Genomic DNA, 22,003 nt, shown 5'->3' on the forward strand with positions numbered 1-22,003 from the left:
CTGATAAAAGAGAAGAAGCTAGGAGTTAGTGAAATGAATAACTTTCATCCCATAGCTTTGAAGTAAAGGCTGCTTTGTTTACCTCATTGGAATAACTACAAGACGGCATTGTATCTTCCAAAACAGACAATATTCGTTTATTGTTAGTATAAAAACTTACAGTATTACAGCAGCAGAGACATATCAGAAAAATGTATTGTCAGTTCAGAATATGCAATGGAGAGAAGAACTTGCACCCATATGCTTAGCAGGGGGCTAGCAGATCCCCGTAGCATAAGTAAGTGAATCTCTCTGGCTTTACCAAGAATGCACGTGTTTTTTATACAGAGAAATTCTTCCTTTGTTCCAAAAAGTACATCCCTGAATTCTGGTTATGTAATTCCCTATTGGTACATAAAATAATGTATACCTAACTCCTCCTCTCAGTCTACGCTTCTCTCACCTCCACCCCCTCCCCAGTAGGGGGGGGCCTTGCAGAAACAGAGAACTCTTGGTGAACTTTCTTTCTCCAGCGCTGAGATATGTAGATGCTAATTAGTGGTTTTACAATTCTGTGCATCTTCGGGATGGTGTCCTTGTATGCTGAAAGTTGGCAAAGGTGACCTTTCGACAATCCAGCTGCTTGGTTCTCATAACTTGGTTCAGAGACAGGGAGCAAATGTTTTGGTACCAAGTTCTCTCATCTCGCTACACCCACATCGTCCTGCAGGGATCCTTGCTCATTATAAAAGTTTTATGGCTTTCCAGGGTGCCTGGCATATGAAGTCATACAGCACTGATAACAGTTCAGCAGAACCTTGGAGAAATATCTTCCAGCAGGGAATAGAGACAAAAACGTTAGCATTGCAAAGGCTGCAGGTGTTTACAGACAGCAAGGTACAGGCTGGGCCTGGCTATGGGAAAATATAGGTCTGTAGTGTCCAGCATACACAAGTGAGGCCAGTATGTCCAGTTGAATCATCTGTATGTCCAGGTTATCCATGTCAGCTTCATTACCGATATTGGTGAAAATTTTGGAAAAACTAGTCTACAGACAGCTTGACCAGTTTGTACAGGACTACTGTATTCTTGATGATCAATGTCAGCCTAGCATTGCTAGCAGTCAGCATTTTCGGTTGGCCTAACCAATGTCAGCAGTTGCCTATGGGACATTATATCAATCTGACTCTGGAACCTTGATGCAGATAGACCCTAAATGCTCCTGCACAGAATTCACATACATTAAGCATCCAGCCAGACTGGATTTTTTATCAAGAAGATAGGCTACTTGAATGGGACAAAGAAGCCAGAGACTAATCCCATCTACCATGCCTGCAAGTATCACATTTTCCTTATCAATTAAACAAACCATTGTCTCAAACAAATTATAAACAGAAAGATACTGGGAAATACAATAGTTTCTATCTATAAAAGCCTCCTCTCTGCAACACCCCTCTCTCTCTGTCTGGAACATAACCCCTCCCCTCTCTCTCTTTCCTCTGGACTCTGTAATGCAGGTAAACTGTCTTTTCTCTCTCATTAATTGTAATGCTTGATGTGTCTTTATAAATTCTGTTTTTCTGTAATATTAAGCTTATTTCTGCACAATATATATATTCTTTATGAAAGCACTCTTTGTCAGTAATTTTACTGCCTACTGAATCTTCAACGGGACCTGGCAGATTGTAAGGCCACCTTTGCTTCAACATTACCCCTCCAAAACCTTACATTTTGGGGGCTAAACCTTACAATCAGCAGCATGCTTTCCACCAACACTACAGCACTGAGACATTATTTGTTTCAATGCTGGATGGACTACAGAAAGGTCTAGACAGTGGTCAGATTTTGGCCATTTTTCTTGATATCTTGGCCGTTTTTGATACGCTAGTCCACAGGATACTATTTGACCGTCTGGAAGCTTGTGATATCGTTGGGAAGGTTTTAACATGGTTCCAGTCATTTCTGTCAAACAGATGGCAGGAAGTGATAGTAAATAGTGAAGTTTCCCATCGCAGCGTGTTAGCGGGTGGAGTATCTCAGGGCTCTGCACTTTTTGCTGCACTTTTCAATCTGTATTTTCTCCCTCTGTGTAAATTTTTGCAGAGTTTAGGGGTCTCTTTTCGGCTTCATGCCGATGACATTCAGCTGTTGCTTCCTGTTGAGAGGAATATGAGAAAGGCAGAGGAACATCTTCAAATGGTGATGTTAAAGGTGAAGGAATGGATGGATAGCAGTCAGTTGACACTGAATATTCAAAAAACAAAAATAGTGTGTTTTCAGAAGGCACAGGTATATGATATCCCAGGTTCTATTCAGTTATTAGACACCCCTATTAGATTTTCAGAGGAAGTTAAGTATTTGGGTATAGTACTGGACTCAAGATTGACATTTAAAAGCCATGTTCAGATGTTGATACAAAAGGTTTATTTCAGGTTTTGCCTTTTGAGTAAACTTGGGCCATATTTGCAAGATGGAATTTTTAAGATCATTTTGCAATCATGGTATTATCCTGTATTGATTATTGCAATCTTGTTCTCTTGGGATTGCCTGCAACTACGTTAAGTGCTTTGCAGGTTGTGCAAAATTTGGTTGTACGAACATTTTTTTGTTTGAAAAGGACCGAACATGTGATGGAATATTATGTGAAGTTATATTGGCTAAAATTGGAAGACCGTATCCGTTACAAACTGCTGGTGATGATTTATTTGTGTGTTCCATGGTTTGGCACCAGCACGTCTGATGGGTGCTATCAATTCTATGACCCATTACCAAAATTACGTTCTGTCCACCGTGCAGAATTGTTCATTCCTCCTGTCAAGAATTTGAGATTGAATATATCATGTGCAGGTATGTTCTCGTGTATGGGCCCTCAGGAATGGAACCGAGTACCAATGTATGTTTGACAGCAAGGATACCTTGCTGTTTTAATGTTGCAGTATGTTTTGCAGTATGAAATATGGGAATTGATGATTTATAGGGTCTGAACTCTGGTCACTTTTGTTTGGATGTCAAATATTTATTGAGTGTATGTATATATTTTTATTGTGCACGTTCTACTTTGTGAACCGCTCTGTAAAAAGCGGGTTATAAATAAAAAACCAAAAGAACCTTTGCATATCGAGCAGTTTGCGTCTTTCCTTAGGTTTCCTCGAACCCTTTTCAGGAAACCAAGGCATTCCCCTTGAGCTTTGGAAAAAGAAAAGCCAAACCCCTCCCTCTACACTCACTTCTTTCCACCTTCCACAAGGATGACACATTTACATGTCAATTCCCACAACCACATACTGCTGGTGGAGACAGGTATAACTCTGAGCCAAGCAACTTAAAGGGCATTTTATTGACCCTGTCACACTGTCCCCCTTGAAAAATGGACATTTAGACAGTTTTGCCTAAAATTTGCATACAGACATTAGAGAAATGACTCAACAATTGAATCCATATCCTTTAATTCACTGAATATCCTCACAATCATTAAAATGAGAAAACTGAAATGAATAAGGATGAGTAAGCACACAAGAATCATAAAATGCACCTAAGTGACAATAATAAAATTGAACAGTAAAATTTTCTACATTTTTCATTTTTATAGAACTTATTCTTATCAAGTACATAACAGACTATCATAATGGCATTCTCATAATCGCCATTTCCACAGAGCGTCAAAACATAACAGAAGCAGCTTGGAATGCCAGACTTCTGTTTCTCTTTTTTCTCCTCTAGTTAACTGAAAAAACTAACTTTAATTACTGTATTATAGTCAACACATGTTAATCATACTGAATAACATAATAACAAATCAAAATCGGAGTCCATTTGGTGTCTTTTTGAGACATTCGTATAGTTCCACTGGAAATTTCTTTACTCTTGGAAGATCTGAAATAGATCATAGGCAAAAAGACAACCCATAAACACACAGAGAAAAGTCTCTGGATGCCAGGTTTTTCGTTTGGAACTAAAATCCAAATGGGTCCTTTCAAAAACATTGAACATTCTAATTGTAGGTCATTTTCTTGGAACAATTCAGCTGTACCAGCTGGAATATAGTTTCTTAACTGGAGTTATTTATAAAGGGTCATGATGTTGGAACAGTCAATTCAGCCGAGACTCCTTCTAAATATGGAGGGCGTATTTTTTTTTTTAGGAATGAATACCATGGTGTACCATCTGGCTGTTTTCTCCAGGTTAGAGAAATCTTTGTTTCTTCTGTTAGGCATAATGGGCTGGAAAAAAATTGAACTTAGAAGATGGGAACAATCATATGTCACATAGGTGGCAGTCCAACTGTGCCTCCTACAGAGCTCTATTTATTTGTGGAATTTTAATTTTTATGCAGCTCATCTGAGTTTTTGTAAAATCAATTTTGGATTCCTGATGAAGGCTTGATGCTAAAATATGGCCTGTGTTGTGTGCTTGTTGAAACCACATAATAAAGAGCTTCTGTCTGACTAGTGTTTCCACCTGTTTTATACTTGGTGACTTTTCATGGGACCTTCTTAGTTTTCTTCTTTTCTACTAGTGTTCAGATATATGACATCCCATGTAATCTCAAAGTATTATTGTTACTCCTCCTTCTACATGTATTTATACCAGACCCCTAATCATGCTTTCTTTGTGTACCTCCTTTTCTTCATTATCATTATCATTGGTTATTGGATAGAAAACAGAGGGTAGGGTTAAATGGTCATTTTTCAGTGCAGTGCTGTAGGGATCTGTACTGGGACCGGTGATTTGTAACTTATTTATAAATGATCTGGAAACTGGAATGATGAGTGAGGTGATTAAATTTGCAGATGAAACTAAACTGTTCAAAGTTGTTAAAACGCATGCAGATTGTGAAAAATTGCAGGCAGATCTTAGTAAATTGGAAGACTGGGCGTCAAAGTGATAGATGAAATGTAATGTGAACAAATGCAAAGTGATGCACATTGGGAAGAACAATGCAAAACACAGTTACCAGATGCTAGGGTCCACCTTAGGGGTTAGTGCCCAAGAAAAGGATCTGATGTCATTGTAGACAATATGGTGAAACCTTCTGCCTAATGTGCAGCGGCAACCAAAAAAGCAAACAAGATGCTAGGAATTATTTTAAAAAAGGGATGGTTAACAAGACCAAGAATGTTATATTGCCTCTATATCACTCCATGGTGTGACCTCACCTGGAGTATTGCGTTCAGTTCTGGTCTCCTTATCTCAAGAAAGATATAGCGACACTAGAAAAGGTTCAAAGAAGAGCAACCAAAATTATAAAGGGACTCCTCTCGTATGAGGAAAGACTAAAAAGATTAGGGTTCTTCAGCTTGGAAAAGAGATGGCTGAGGGGAGATATGATTGAAGTCTACAAAATCCTGAGTGGAGTAGAATGGATACAAGTTGCTCAATTTTTCACTCCGTCAAAAATTGTAAAGACTAGGGGACACTCGATGAAGTTACAGGGAAATACTTTTAAAACCAATAGGATTTTTTATGCTGCTACCTATTGGTTAATGTCCCATATTTAACCAAATAACTTCTTAGTTTAATTAGTGCACTAATCTTTAAGAATAGTTCACCCTATTATCATTCTGGGGTTCCAAAAACATTCAGCGGTAACCAGCTGCTGACATGAAGTACGTGTCACATTTTGCCAATCCTATTTCAGGGTAATTGGTCATCTTCCTCTAGATTTTACATATTTCTCTATTTGCAGCCCCTACTGTGGGATACAATTTTGGTCACATCAAAAGTGATTTGTTGCATTTGCAGTGAAGATATCAGGATTCTTTCAATATCCAGTTTGTAAAAAGGATGGTGTTAGGTAAAACATTTCAGCAGGAGCGACTTCGTGGTGCAGGTGGTAGTGGGGACACTTGCTGTGACCCATTGTCTCAAGTTTCAAGTTTATTTAAAATTTCTTATACCACCTAATCAGACTTCTAAGCGGTGTACATTGGCTAAAATACAAACTTAAAATGACAAGGTATCTCTAGGGATGCCTACTACATTCAAAGACATTAAAAACCATGACAAACAAGAACAGAAGGTAAGAAGGCAAGAACTACAATATTCAAAGTAAAAGAGAACGTATAGGGGAAAAACAGTAGGAGGGGTTGCTGAAGATAAAATCATTTTAGGTCGCATTACAAGAGCAGTTAGGTCTCAAAGATGTCAAGAAATAGAAATGTTTTCAACTTTGTCTTGAATTGGCAGAACTGAAAGCAGTAGGGGCTCTCGTGATGTATGATAAACAGCAGTGGCTTGCTTGGGTTCAACTTCCTTTTGGGAGCTACACTTGTATCAGTTGAAAACCTCTTTGGCTTGTTTGGAGGATCTCTCTTCTAAGTTGCCTCCTATAAAAAAGTTGAACTGTTGCTTGAATACTTCTAGGTCTTTTAACATAGTAACATAGTAGATGACGGCAGATAACGACTCGAATGGTCCATCCAGTCTGCACAACCTGATTCAATTTAAATTTTTTCTTCTTAGCTATTTCTGGGCAAGAATCCAAAGCTCTACCTGGTATTGTGCTTGGGTTCCAACTGCCGCAATCTCCGTTAAAACCTACTCCATCCCATCTAAACCCTCCCAGCCACTGAAGCCCTCTCCAGCCCATCCTCCCCCAAACGGCCATATACAGACACAGACCGTGCAAGTCTGCCCAGTACTGGCCTTAGTTCAATATATAATATTATTTTCTGATTCTATTATTTTTTGGTTCCATGAGCAAGCTCTATATTTCCCATTTCATGCTTATGGTCACTAACTGAGCTTCTGATGACATCATATGGTCCATTTCTCTGCTCCAGAAGGAGTCACCCCTCCATAGTACCAAGTATTCATGGGATTTTCTTTCCTGGGGGAACAAACTGTGCCCATCTAGCTGAAGCTCTCAAGCAGTTTGCTCCAAATTTCTCAAAAAGAAAATGTTAAGCAAGAAACAGATAGGGACACTTGCCAGTGCTTCCAAAGTGACTCCAGCATGCCTACATTGGGTGCTATTTTTATATAGTCCTGGGAAGTTATGTGGATACGGGCTGACACTCCACACCCCTGATTATTGAGACCATGTTGATGAGCTTTTAAGGCTCTTCCAGTTTGGAATGACTGTTTAGAATAAAATTATTTTTTTTTAAACTGAACTTTCTTCAAAACAGGTACAAAAACAAGTAGATAAGAACATAAGAATTGCTGCTGCTGGGTCAGACTAGTGGTCCATCGTGCCCAGCAGTCCGCTCATGCAGCAGCCCTTAGGTCAAAGACCAGTGCTCTAAATGAGCCCAGCCTCACCTGCTTACTTTCCACTTGTGCTGGAACTTGTCCAACTTTGTCTTGAATCACTGGAGGGTGTTTTCCCCTATGACAGACTCCAGAAGAGCGTTCCAGTTTTCTACCACTCTCTGGGTGAAGAAGAACTTCCTTATGTTCGTACGGAATCTATCCCCTTTCAACTTTAGAGAGTGCCCTCTAGTTCTCCCTTCCTTGGAGAGGGTGAACAACCTGTCTTTATCTACTAAGTCTATCCCTTTCAGTATCTTGAATGTTTTGATCATGTCCCCTCTCAATCTCCTCTTTTCGAGGGAGAAGAGGCCCAGTTTCTCTAATCTCTCGCTGTATGGCAACTCCTCCAGCCCCCTACCCATTTTAGTCGCTCATCTCTGGACCCTTTTGAGTAGTACCATGCCCTTCTTCATGTACGGTGACCAGTGCTGGACGCAGTACTCCAGGTGAGGGCACACTATACAGTACAGTGGCATGATAACCTGCTCCGTCTGTTCATAATCTCCTTCTTTATCATTCCTAGCATTCTGTTCGCCCTTTTCGCAGCCGCTGTGCATTGCATGGACGGCTTCATCAACTTGTCAATCAGAACTCCCAAGTCTCTTTCCTGGGAGGCGTCTCCAAGTACCGCCCCAGACATCCTGCATTCGTGTATGAGATTTTTGTTACCGACATGCATCACTTTACACTTATCCATGTTGAACCTCATCTGCCATGTCAATGCCCATTTCTCGAGCCTGATTATGTCACGCTGCAGATCTTCGCAATCCCCCTGTGTCTTCACTACTCTGAATAACTTCATATCGTCTGCAAATTTAATCACCTCACTCGTCGTACCAATGTCCAGATCGTTTATAAAGATGTTGAAGAGCATGGGTCCAAGCACTGAACCCTGCGGCACCCCACTCAAATGAAAAACTGACTCACAAACTCTTTGCTATAGGTTCCATGTCTCCTCACACTCGATTACTGTTTTCCTGGCTAGTAGCTAAACTCCTGCACTAGTCCTCTTTAGATTTTGGACAGTGTAGACAAATGGACCCTTCTTCCTCTCTGATGTCTGCTTTTTTCAATCATGAGTCTGTTCCTCAGTCTGTTCCTCTTGTAGATTAACTGGACCTCTCCTTACTCCTTCAGGCTTCTTCCGTGACCTGATGGGAGACAGACCCCAAAGCTAACACTTCCTTTTCTATTCCTACATTACTTTGGCCTTTGGCAGTGTTCCCCTTGAGTCCTAGCATTTCCAAGGAAGGTTAGAGAAAAGGACAATCCCTCCAAGGATTTTTATATAAGAGGGGCCGCTGAAAAGTTCTCAGTCCAACCAACAAAGTTGGGGCATTCTCCATTGAGGAACAGAACAATAAAAGTGGAAAATCACTGGACTAGGTGTATAGCCCTTGATGGAGATTGCCCCAACTGTTTTCCTAAGAGAAAGTTACAAACCTGAGCCAACCAATGTAAAGGGTAATCTAGTGACACATAGATACATGAAGAAAGCAGGGGTGGGGGGAGGAAGGAAGGATAAATGTTTTACCCCCACCTCTGTGGTATGAGGGGTCAGCAAGCTAGCAAATAGTTTGACTTTGGATAGGATGGGATATTGTTACTTCTCTCAGAATTCTGGAAAGAGGCCACCATATTTCATACTTTGGAAGGTCTTGGGCTAAGTTTTTCAGCAATTCATGGGATATGCATCAGTTTACAAATACAAATTATCCCACTTTGCAGTGTCAAATATGGGAAAGGAGGGTAAATGGTCTCAGAAACCCGCTTGATTTAACACATAAATGTGTGGTATCAAGATTAGATGGGTTAGAGTCTTGATCATTGACCCTTATCTCAACCTCCTCCCCAGTGTTTTACTTAAATCTTACTGTAATCAATAGTATTATATACTCCAATTTTTCAAAGAATTTAACAATAAGTAATTTCACTTATCTTTAATGTGGAGGAGGTTGAGATAAGGGTCAATGATCAAGACTAACCCATCTAGTCTTGATACCATACATTTATGTGTTAAATTAAGCGGGTTTCTGAGACCCTTTACCCTCCTATCCCATATTTGACACTCCAAAGTGGGATAATTTGTATTTGTGGATTGTTTCCAGTTGATCCTACCTTACCATCTTCCTTATCTGGTTAGTGATTCACTATATGCATCAGTTTCCCACAAACAAAACATTGCTATTTCCCATCCTCTCTTTATGACTCTGAAAATGTGAATCTTTCTTTTTCCCAGATCCCTCATGTGAAGGTGGGTCCAGAAGAGACGCCTAAACTCCAATACTTGCGGTTTGCCTCAGTTAGTCTGTACCCAAGTAATGAGGACATCAGTATGGCTGTGGGACGGATCTTGAAATCTTTCAACTATCCATCTACAAGCCTCATCTGTGCCAAGGCTGAGTGTAAGAGCTATGACTTTGCTCACCTTGCTTTTCATCACTCAGATCAACTCTGCAAAGCTCAGGCACCACTGTGAGAGTAGAAAAAGTCTGGGACCAGAAAGAGAGTTGTGAGAGCTCCTCCAATACTCACTGCTGTTTTCTCTTATAACCAGCACTCTTTCATCATTTCCTAAACTTTCTAACAGCCAACATTCCTCCTCCATTCCCCACAGCTCCTCCGCTGCCAGTGCAATCTCCATCATTCCCTACAGCTTCCCCCCCCCCCCCACTAACAGTTCTCCTCCATTGTCTACAGCCCCCTTCTGTAGCCAACACATTTTCACAATTTCTTGCATACCCCCCAATGACCAGAACTCCTTCACCATTCCCCACAGCTCCCCTCATGGTCACAATCCCTCCACCATTCCCTATAGCTCCCTCTTTTGTCAGTACTGCTCTACCATTCTCCACAGCTTCCCACACACTCACCACTTCTTTACCATTCCTTAGAATCACTTTCCCCTCAACTAGCCATTGCCCACTGCTCACCTTGGCTCCCCCACAACTTGTTTTCCTTCTCTGATCTTTGCTCTTCCTCTGCTCTCACACATCAAACTGTACTTTGGGGGGCTATATGATTATCTGAATTCTTTCCAATTCTGCATAAAGGTTAACACTCCCACCCTGTCAATCCTTCCCTGCCCCTTTGTTTTGGCTGTGTGGCATAGCAGAGAGGCCTGAGTTGTGTTTGTTCTCCCTTGCTCTGCCCAGTCATGTCTGTTTAAGTGTCTCTATGCCCATATGTTTACATCTCTGTATATGTTTGAGTACATATTTGTGTATCTGTATATGTATATCTGTCTGGGCATTTTTCTGTGTTGGTTTCCAAATGGGTGCTTTCTGTGTATTTGTCTCTATCCACATGTGTGCATAGCTCTGTTTTTCTAGATGTACAGAGGTATGTGTATGCATACCATGACATCTATGTGTGATGTGGATAATAGCCTTTAAAGCCTGTGTAAGTTTGGGAGCATGACGGGGATCCACAGCTTCCCTCCCTGCTCCTGGCTCCTTGCAGCCATATAACAAGATTGGCTCCCAGGACATCTCTATCTGACCCCTGCCAACGGTTTTCATTGTGTTTCACATTGCAGGCCTTCTGAGGTTGGAGGAGCTGATCCGCCAGTTCCTCATCTCAAAGGAAACCCTCTCCATCCGTATGCTGGATGACAGCAATGACCCCACACCACTTCTGAAGGAAATTCGCGATGACAAGATCTCCACTGTAATCATTGATGCTAATGCCTCCGTATCATATGTCATTCTGAAGAAGGTGAGGCTTAGGGGGGTACTGCTGTGAGGAAGCTCCTGTTGCTAAAATCCCACTGACAGGAGGCACTGCCGCTAGGAAGTTCACATGCAATAGTCCCACAGACAATAGCACTTCTGGGAAGAAGCGGTGTCTGTGTTCAGCTCTATCTGGCATCACATTCTCTGACAATGCCACCTGGTGGCTAATAGTTGTATTACTTCCACATTATTTTTCTCTTTTTTTTCCCCCCTTTCAGGCTTCTGAGCTGGGGATGACTTCGGCACATTACAAATATATTCTTACAACCATGGTAAGAGGCTTCAGACCCTGCACTGCATCAAATGTGGGTTGTTAGAGTGTCTGTGTATCTGTGTGTATACACATTCATACACCCCTACTATCTTTTACTTGCACCCACATCCCTTGCTTTGTCCTTCACTGCTGTTGATTCAGAGGCTGCAGTGCGCGGGATTAATCCACATCCCCCAGAATAGTCTGGCCAATCCAAAGCTCTGGAAAGGACAGGAAGGACTATTGGGAGTGGGTTGTGGGAGAGTGAACGGATAGTATTCTTACTTCTTCTTTGTAAGGAGGAATTATTTCTCTACTTCTTTAATTATTGATATAAATGAACCTCTGGAGATGGATTGGGTTTTCTCAAGAGCTGCAGGCCACTTTGCCAATATGCTGCAGAGACCATTTATCATAGTAGTGCTGGGGGAGGGTAATAAAGATCTCCCAACCCTCACAGTGCAACTAGTCTCCCAAGAATCCAGGACTTCAGATGCTGGGGAAGGGAAGGGGTTGAGAGATCTCATCTGCATGTAGGAAATGTACAGATGTTCTTGGAAGTAGTATGCAAATGTATGGATAAGTATGTAGATTAATATGCAAATCAAACTATTTGTTTAATTTTCTAGAATGAAGCCACATGGAGGGAAGGAGAATCTTTAAGATGTGACCCTCTATGTACCTCCCCAAAAGAAAATATACTAAATAGCTTGGAAGAGTTTGATTAAAGGCACAATAATTTGTGTGTGATATTGTAATCATGTAATAGTGTTATCAGTTCTCTATATGTGTGTTTGCATGAGGGAGACGTAAACCCAATAGAAGAAATACAAATGCCTGGGGATAGAATTTATTCCTTACACTATGTGATACGAGATAGGATGGATGAAGTACCTGGGGTGTAAGTACCTGCAGTGGAAGAGTAGCTGGATGGTTAGAGGACTAGACTGAGAATCAGGGAAACCAGGGTTCAACACCCACTGTGGTTCCTTGCCATATTGGGCAAGTCACAACCCTCTATTGCCTCAGGTGCAATCCTATATCATACAATAAGTCCCTTGGTAATAGGAAAATACCTACTGTACCTGAATATAACTCATCTTGAACTCCTGAGAAAAGCATGAGCTAAATCTGGTTCCCTCTTCCTGCAGCATGTGATAGCAAGGATGATTTTTATTCCCTGCACCATGTGATGCAGTGAGACTGAATGGACAGAATCTTTTTTTTTTGCCACTGAGATGTATTGGTGCTGTAGTGTTTGATCTTCACTCCTCTGCAGGATTTTCCCATACTGCACCTGGATGGAATTGTGGACGACCACTCCAACATCCTGGGTTTCTCCATGTTCAATACTACTCACCCCTTCTATTTAGAGTTTGTGCGTAGCCTCAATATGTCCTGGAGAGAGAACTGTGAGGTCAGCCCGTACCCTGGCCCAGCGGTAAGTCCTCTGACCCCTTTTGTCCCCTCTTCTCCATACCGTGGGCCAGCCCCTCAGATTTATTGACCTGCTTATTTGTATATATGTTGTCAAAGAGTTGAAAGGAAATTTTATAAAATATAGGAATGCAATAAAGACAATATTATGGACTACCATTAATATCTATTTTACCACTAACTCATGCTATTTAGCACAAATCCCATTTTGTGCAATGAGACCTAGTTACTAATAACTGGTTTTAACTGTAAAATAATATATCTTCATGATAGCCCACATTGATAACATCTTCCCTTAAATAAAGAAAAAAGAAATGTTTCTAGAAATCAAAATCACTCCTATATGTAATAAAGTATAGGGCAATGAAGCCATTGTGACATCACTGAGGAGGCTGGCTCTGATTGATGGAATGAGGCATTGTGACATCACAATATTAGCTCTGATTACCAGAGACTGAGAGCTAGATGCACTAAACAGGATCGGTAAGACCGTGTGGGTCAGCTCCAATTTTGGGTCTATTCTAAAAGAGCTATTTATGTACTAAATATTTTGCATGCAAATGATTCGTGTGGAGGTTCGTCATAATCCCCGTCTCCCTGTCTGATTGATCACTGTGAGAGTGACTGTCACACATGAGCAGAGCTGGCAGGAGAAGCCCAAACAGTTGAGAGGTTTCCTGCCACTCAGCTGTTTGAGGCAGGAAACCTTTTTTTATGGGTACAGATGCTGTGTGTATATTACACATGCACAATATCTGCTCCATTAAAAATAAAAAAGCCCCCCACCCTCCATCATTGATGGCCCTCCCTGATGTCTCGCCAGCTAACCAGCATGTGGACCGCACCCCCCACTGCTTCAGCAAAATTGGCAGGAGGGATGCCCACCCCCTCTCTCACATGAGAAACAATCAGCAGAAGAGATGCCCACTCCCTCCTGCCTTGTCGACTGCCCCCCCTCTCGCACAAGAAAAATTGGCAGGGGGGATGTAGGCGCCTGCAGGTGTCTATAGAACAGGCCACCGATGTCCTGTCCACAGAAGCACCTACCAGTGCATATGGTCAAAGTGGGCATGACCGCAAGGGCCAGTAGGAATCCCTGGGGACACGATTCTCATGCAAGATGTGCTGTTCAACAGAGAGTAAACGATACGATGAAACCTTCTACCCAAAGTGCGGCGGTGGCCAAAAAAGCAAACAGGATGCTAGGAATTATTAAAAAAGGGATGGTTAACAAGACTAAGAATGTTATAATGCCCCTGTATCGCTCCATGTTGCGACCTCATCTGAAGTATTGTGTTCAGTTCTGCTCTCCTTATCTCAAGAAAGATATAGTGGCACTAGAAAAGGTTCAAAGAAGAGCGACCAAGATGATAAAGGAGATGGAATTCCTCTCATATCAGGAAAGACTAAAACAGTTAGGGCTCTTCAGCTTGGAAAAGAGACAGCTGAAGGGAGATATGATTGAAGTCTACAATCCTGAGTGGAATAAAAAGGGTACATGTGGATCGATTTTTCACTCCGTCAAAAATTACAAAGACTAGGGGGACACTCAATGAAGTTACAGGGAAATACTTTTAAAACCAATAGGACATTTTTTTTCACTCAGAGAATAGTTAAGCTCTGGAACGCATTGCTAGAGGCTGTGTGGTAAGAGCGGATAGCTTAGCTGGTTTTAAGAAAGATTTGGACAAGTTCCTGGAGGAAAAGTCCATAGTCTGTTATTGCTTGCCCTGGATCGGTAGAATGGAATATTGCTACTTCTTGGGTTTTGGCTAGGTATTAGTAACCTGGATTGGCCGTCGTGAGAACGGGCTACTGGGCTTGATGGACCATTGGTCTGACCCAGTAAGGCTATTCGTATGTTCTTATGTCCCTCTTGCCAATGGAGGCCCCCCCTGCACCATGTTCCGCCTCCCTGAACCATTTCCTCCCCTCCCCTTCCTCTCCCTAAAAGGCAGGAGGAATGCCCACTGCCTTCCACTGGATGCTCCCCCGAACCCCAACCTCCCGGTACCTTTTTGAGAAGTTGGAAGCAGAAGGGAAGCATGGTCCCTCCAGCAACAAGGCTCATTGATCCAAAATGACGGGCCTTCACTCCTCAGTGCATCATGTGATGTAAGGGGAGGAACCCAAGACCTTGATTGTCCCTCCCTTGACCCAATCAGCATCTGTGCCCATTTTTAAAAATGCCGGTAAGACAGTTAAGCGTCGCTTTTTTAAAATGACTTTTTTTGTGCATTGCCAACAATGTTAGTACGTCAATCGCTCAGGTAATTTGCATGGGGGTTTTAATATTAAATAGCTAATTTGCATGACTGGATCAGAAAACGGGCAATAGAGAGGAAAAACACGCGGTGAGCTGTTTTGTGCATTGGGTTGGCAAATGCAATTGTCATTAAAGCAGTCAAAACTGGTTTAGCAACGATCACTGACTTTATGCGTCTAGGCCAGGGGTCTCAAAGTCCCTCCTTGAGGGCCGCAATCCAGTCGGGTTTTTAGGATTTCCCCAATGACTATGCATTGAAAGCAGTGCATGCACATATATCTCATGCATATTCATTGAGGAAATCCTGAAAACCCGACTGGATTGCGGCCCTTCAAGGAGGGACTTTGAGATCCCTGATCTAGGCCCAAAACGTTTCACATTAAGGGGGGAAGTTATCAATGTGGGCTGCCTTTACAATGTGTTATTTTACCACTAACTCGTTATTTTAGCATAGGTCCCATTTATGCAGTGAGAGCTAGTTACTAATAATTGGGCTTAACAGTAAAATAACACATCTTAACAGTAGTCCACATTATTAACTATGGCCCTCAGTGTTTTGCCAGATTATGTTTCTAGTCTACTTATAGAACGTAACATATTGTCCTTCTCTAGCCACTTTCTTGTTCTTCTAAGGATTATACATAGTCCTTTTCTACTCACTGTGTCTCCCTTTTCTGTTTGTTTTTCTTCCTTCTTTCAACCCTCTTTCTGTATTTGTCTCTATCATTCTCTTTTTCTGTCTCTTATGCTCTCTTTTTCCATTTTCCTTGCTCTCTTTCCATCTCCTTCCCTCTTTGTCTGTTTCACTTTCTGTACACTCTTTTTGTTTTTCTCTCGCTCTTTCACTTGTTCTTTCTATTTTCCTCCTCTCACTATCTCTCATATTCCCTCTGCGCTCCCATCTCTCTGTTATGTCATCCCACCCTCCCTCTTAATTCACCTTCATCTACCCCCTTGCTCCCCGCTCTGATCTTTCCACCTCTCTCTACAGTTGTCCTCTGCACTCATGTTTGATGCTGTGCATGTGGTGGTGAATGCCGTCAGAGAGCTGAATCGGAGTCAGGAGATCGGTGTGAAACAACTTTCATGTAAAACTTCACATATCTGGCAACACGGCACCAGCCTGATGAACTACTTGCGCATGGTGAGATCTAGTCCCTTCACAACCCCCCCCCCCCATCCCTGAGCTGATAGAGGTGGGGGGTCTTAGCTGGGCTCATTCCCATTCTGGTTTGGCACACACAGGCTCCTCTCCATCCATCATTATAGCTCTAAGTGTTTAGGGTTGAAAGTTTTGGAAAGGGGAAGTCTTGCTAGGTTGATGTTCTCCGTATCCCAGACTTTAGTTGTCAACTAAAATGACAGTTCTCAACTGAAGCACACGGAAGAAGTATTGCATAAGGCTGGCACACAGGCAGAGCAGCAGCTCCTGTGCCATGTGGTCACTGTCTGTTTTTTTCATTTTTTGTTCTATTTCTAAAGGTAGCATTATCGTTCTCATGTCTCCTCCTGTAAGCTTCTTTCAGCTTCCCCCACTCTTCTTCATGAGCCCAGAACCTTCCTCCCATCTCAGTCCTTCAAACCTCAGTACTCTTCCAGTAGTGGTAGCAGTAACACGCTGCCTGGGTCAACCCAGAGCCTTTTCTATACCACATCCCGCCCCACTGAAGCAACTTCCTGTTTATGTGTGGGTGGGACCTGGCAGAAAAAATGCTTTGGGTTGAGCCTGGCAGCATGTTACTGCTACTGTTGCTGGAAGAGTAGTGAGGTGTGAATGAATGATAGAGAATAGATCTCCTTCACATCTCACTACTCTTCCTGCACCGTTAGCAGTAACAGGGGACAATAAGGGAGAGGTACTGGAATCACAGAAAGGAGGCTAAAGGAGAGAAAGTGGACTCGCAGAGGGCTGAGAGTGAGAGGTGCTAGAGTCATGGGGAAGGGTGAGAAAGAGGTGCTGGACTTGTGGGGGATTGATGCCAGACAATAGATGAGGGACTAGGAGAGAGTGAAGAGATGCTGGGGGAAGGGGATTGGACAGAGGAAGAAATGCCAGACCAATGGAGGAGGAGGAAGAGAGTGATTGAGAGAAATGCAGGACTTGCAGGGGATGCAGGAGAGAGGGAGATATGCTGGACCCACAGGAGATGCAGCTATATAAACTCCAATGCTTTGCTCCTTCATACGCTGTGAAGGCAGTAAACCATATTTAGTGGGCTTTCACATCCAGTGCATAGTTTACTGTCTACACACTCTGGGAAGGAGCATGGCATTGAGGTTTGTGTTGTGTAGCTGCCTCTTCTGCCAATGGGCTGGGTATCTTGCAGCTGCTCTCTCCTCAGAGCCACTGCTTTGCTGAACATTGAAGCTGTACTTTTTATGAGGGGAGAGCAGAGCAGGAAAGAGAGGGAGTCAGGAAGTTTCTGGACCATAAGGGGAAAGGGGAGAGAGAGGGGACATGGATTTGCTAGACCATAGAGAGTAGAAGAGAGACACATGGGGGACAGGGAGATGCTGGACAATAGGTATTGGACAATAGGGGTAGAAAGAGAGCGAGATGTTAGGCTACAAGTGTGGGTGGAGAAAGAGAGAGAGGAAATGGTGTAAGAGAGGAGAATGAGTAGGGATACTCAGAGGTAGAATCATGGGAGTTGTCTGAGATGAGTAAAGAGAGGACAGTGAGTATCTGAGGGTAAAAGTGTAGTGATGGTGAGTGGGTAAACGAGAAAGAAGTAGGAGGTCAGGGAAGAAGTGAGACAGGAAAGTTTGTGAGTGAGAAGAGGCGAAGGAAGGTTGATAGGCAAGTGAAATATAGGTGGAGAACTGAAGAATTAGTGTATAAAATTTGAGTGGCAGACAGAATAAAGTGAAAGAGGAAATATGTCAGAGATGAATGTAGTGAGGAAATGGAAGAAGATGGAAGGTAAGTGGAGAAAGGACAAATGGATAGCACCCACTAGAAAGAGAGCAGAAAGCAAACAGGAAAGCAGAAAAGAGAAACTGGGACCAACATGCATGGAAAAATACAATGCCCAGGCAAAAAATTTTGAAAAAAGTGTTTTATTCTGAATTTATTAACTGGGATATTTTAGCATTGGAAAATATGCATTCTGGATGTCTTTGTATTTTGTTCAGTTCAAGAGGAATTGCATTTCAGTTTTTATTTTTCCCATGTTATGGTACTTGCCTAGTTTGAATTCTTGGGGTTCCAGTTCAGTTTTTATCTTTATATTACTATTTCTAATTTGTGATCCCTTATTCTGTATTTGTTGAGGGTTTGTCTGGTGTTTTGTATGTGACAGGGATATGGCATTCTGTTTGCATATATTTTCTATGTAGAAGTCCCACTTGTTTTGTTTTAATAGTAGTAAGTATATTGGTGTATTAGAGCCCCATATAATATTTGTACTGCTGCCTATTCTTAGGTAGGATTCATGTTTGAATCATAGAAATTAGTGCCATATTTTTATTTATGCATGCATTTATTGGAATCTCTTAACCACTTTTATGAAGAAAATCAGTTTGCTACATGTCTGTTGAGTTAGAATTTTTTAAAGGTTTTGTATTATTTCACAATGTGCCTGGTAGTAGAGAAATTTATATTGCTATTACTCACATCAAACAGAAAAAAAAGAGAAATCCTTGCATACAAAACACTGAAGAAAATTGATATGACACAATTCCAAAATTAATCCTTCAGTACCAAAACTTCAATGTAGATATCACGCATCATCTCTTCAATCGTTCAATGTTGTTTCTGTAAACTCAAAATGATTTCTTCTATCTACCATCTCTTTACAAAACAAGCACTTCATGTTTTTATTCATTCCCTTGTTATCAATCAACTAGACTATTGCAACATCCTTCTTTCTAGTGTGACAGGCATTCTATTCCTGAACCTGTGGATAGACAATCCTTTCTCGCGAGAATTCTTGTAGAAAGCCTCATAAGCATTCATTTGTACTACCTCCCATCCCTCTGGACTGTCTTCTAGTTCTTCAGTTGTCTCTCTACAAGTGAGATAGTAGGAGCTGGTCTTTTCTGCTCGTGTTTATATTCTTTTTTTTTTTTTTTTACTGTATGCAAGGTTTTTTTTGGTGCTGCAGATGATCCCAATCTTGGGATATCTCTGCCTCCAGGAAAGCGCAGATTCTGGGGTCGAAGGTCTGCTTTCAAGAGGCAGGCTGCTTTGCAGTGCACCCTCTTGGACAGCCTGCAATACCAGTTTGGGGGCTCGGAAACCGTTCCTTAGGGATCATTGCTCGCCCCAGTGGTCTTGAGTGCAGGCCGAGTAGCTCTATAGTGATTTTTCCAGGATTGGGGCTGACTGTTTCCTCCCCCCTTTTGCATGTATGAGATCTGGTGGAGGTTCAGGTCTCCGGCCAGTTCGTTGGGCCCGAGAGGTAATCCAAAGACATAAGCAGTACAGATTCCAGGCTTTTGAGGCAGAAGTTCTCCCTGTAAGCTATTTGCAGCTTCAGCACTTGCAGCTCCCAGCACACAGCATGATACAGTGAGTAACAGGCTGACAGCCTGAAAAACAAAATAGGTGAGGGGAGGTCTTAAAATCAGGTTTTGGGGTTAGAGTCAGGTTTCCCCACCTCTAAAATCCACAAATTGCTAGTTATTGAATCCCAGTGAAGCTCCCCCAGGCCGTTTTTGGCGCTAAAATCACTGGCAGCAATCTTGGATTTCCTAATTTGAAAATAAAAGCCTCTATCTGCCTCAAAACACCTCAATTTTGCATTAAAAAACAGGTGTGATGGAACTTCTTAGGCCAGGATACTTTGAATTTATGTGAAATTTGCAGTGGGCCGTCTGAGAATCATCTATGTCCCACTTTTGCAGGGTACATGTAATCCTTCATGGCGGTGTTAGTGCCCAGATGGTGTGAGGGCCAGGAAAAAGTCCAGGTTTGAGCCAGGGAACAGCACAAGTGCATCCCCAATGAGGCGCAGCCGTGGCTCAGCCACAAAACCCCATAACGAAACTTGTGAGCATCTGCAGGTGCAGTCTGAATGGGGTTTCCCCCTGCATTCATTAATATGTTTGAAGCTAATAGGATTAATAAGAGATGTGTGAAACTCTTGGGGATCATGGCCATGCTGGTGCCAGGGGTTCCCCCCCCATTAGTGTAATTTCCCAGCAACAGTGCCATGTGCAAGGCGAGGAGGTCCAGTTTGAGGAAGAGTGGTCTGGAGAGGGCTCTCTTTCAATGTGTTTACTCTCCCAGTCAGGATCCTCTATACCAGGAGATGCAGCTTCAGCTCTCAGAGAGGGGGGGGGGGCTTTATCCGGATCTGGTGGAGGTTCCCTATCTTGGAGAGGACCCAACTGTGCACAGTCTGTTCATGCCTTCAGCACTTTTGGCAGGGGATCATGGAATCCCTCCAGGAATTAAAGATAGAGATTCCATAGTCCTCTACTACACAGTACTCGCTTATAAGCAGCACAAAAGCATAAACCACCTGTTTTCCCTCTGATCAAGAGATTACAAATATGCTCATGGACCATTGGGAGGTCCCAGAGGGGCCCCTTCAGGTGGTCCAAACAATGGCAAAGCTCTATCCGATGGATGCTGAATTTAACCAGCTCTATGTTCCACCGAAAGTGGTTTCTCTGGTGGTTCAGATTACCAAGCGTACCTCCCTTCTCAGTGCCTCAGGCCCCGCCTCCAGGAGGGGCCTAAGGCTCCTGGGCCTATTTTGATTGGCCCAGGTGCCTTAGGCCCTACCTGTGGGCGGGGCTTTGGGACGGCTGGGCCAATTCGGCCCCATTCTGCCATTGGCTGCCTGCCAGACAGGCAGGTTTGGCACCCGTCTGTCCGGTCAACTTGAAACAAGGTACGGGGAAGGAGGGTGGGGGTGGGGGGGTTGTGGGGTTGGCTGGGGGGGTCGCGGGTCGGCTGGGGAGGGTGATCAGGGGTTCTGGGGGGGTGGTCATTGGGAGGAGGGAGGGTTGCGTCGAGGGCAGGAGGGCCTGGGATCCCTCCTGCCCGTAATGTAGTGCAGGGTGGGGGTAGGGGGTCGCCGGGGCCAGGAGGGTTTGGGCTCCCTCCTGGCCCATTCAAGTAGCGGCGGGAGGGAGGTCGTCGGGGCCAGAAGGGCTTGGGCTCTCTCCTGGCCCGATGTTAATCGGCGGGGCAAGAGGGCTTGGGCTCCCTCTTGCCCCGATATCGTTGGGGAGTCGGCGGGGCAAGAGGGCTTGGGCTCCCTCTTGCCCCGATATCGTCGGGGAGTTGGCGGGGTAAGAGGGCTTGTGCTCCCTCTTGCCCTGATATTGTTGGGGGTGCCGCGGTTGGCCGGGGCAAGAGGGCTTGAGCTCCCTCTTGCCCCAATGTTGTTGGGAGGGGGAGGTGTCGCGGTTCGACATGGCAGGAGGGTTTGGGCACCCTCCTGCCTGGATGGTTGTGTGTGTGTGTGTGTGGGGGGGGGGGATTCTGTAACCGGTGTTGTTTTTGACAGACATCGGTTACAGAATCCAGCTTTTAGGCGAAGGACTGGCTCCTCTTCGCCTAAAAGCCCTTCTGTTGGACGTTTGGGGCTTAGGCGTTTTTTTGTTTCATTATAGGTGTACTTGTAGACATAGTGGAGATTGGGCGTTTAGGCAGAGGAAGGCCATAATCAAAACAAGGACGTTTGTTTTGGTTATGGACACTTTCCCTGCTTCTGCGTTGAATGTTTAAGGACTTAGGCCAAAAGGGGACTTAGACGCTTTTTTTGATTATGCCACTCCACGTGTCTAAGTGGAGGCAGTTAAGGAGGGCAGAAAGAGTTTGGAAAAAGAGAAGAACAAGTTCAGCTAGGGGGCATTGTAAGAATAGTCAGAATATTTATAATAGGGAAATAAAGAAGACAAAGAGAGATTATTTTCTTACAAAAAATTAAAAATGTGAGAGTTCAAACAAAACAACTATTTTCTATCATACCATCTCTAAAGAAATGGGGACTCCAATAAAAGGATTAAAATAATGCTAGAGGCAGATGAATTAGCTGATTTCTTTTGCTCAAAAATTTTGGACCTACAATCAGGGTTGAAAAATTTGCAAATCAGTGAAGTTGAACCATTGAGGACTGATTT

At 43.1% G+C, this 22,003-nt stretch overlaps 1 protein-coding gene across 5 annotated transcripts in view; it reads left to right on the forward strand.

Moving 5' to 3' along the window:
• GRIK5 (glutamate ionotropic receptor kainate type subunit 5) overlaps positions 1-22,003 on the forward strand; it is a 359,271-nt gene that overhangs the window by 278,305 nt on the left and 58,963 nt on the right. For 4 of the 5 annotated variants that reach the window (XM_033914745.1, XM_033914744.1, XM_033914746.1 and 1 more), the window contains 5 exons: positions 9,473-9,638; positions 10,772-10,950; positions 11,186-11,239; positions 12,500-12,661; positions 15,915-16,067. In XM_033914745.1, the coding sequence (XP_033770636.1) occupies positions 9,473-9,638; positions 10,772-10,950; positions 11,186-11,239; positions 12,500-12,661; positions 15,915-16,067 (714 nt within the window). The remainder of the gene's footprint in view (positions 1-9,472; positions 9,639-10,771; positions 10,951-11,185; positions 11,240-12,499; positions 12,662-15,914; positions 16,068-22,003) is intronic. The other variant, XM_033914747.1, reaches the window with a different exon arrangement.

The sequence above is a fragment of the Geotrypetes seraphini genome, chromosome 11 (genome assembly GCF_902459505.1).
Source record: "Geotrypetes seraphini chromosome 11, aGeoSer1.1, whole genome shotgun sequence".
In the NCBI taxonomy this organism is placed as follows: domain Eukaryota; kingdom Metazoa; phylum Chordata; class Amphibia; order Gymnophiona; family Dermophiidae; genus Geotrypetes; species Geotrypetes seraphini.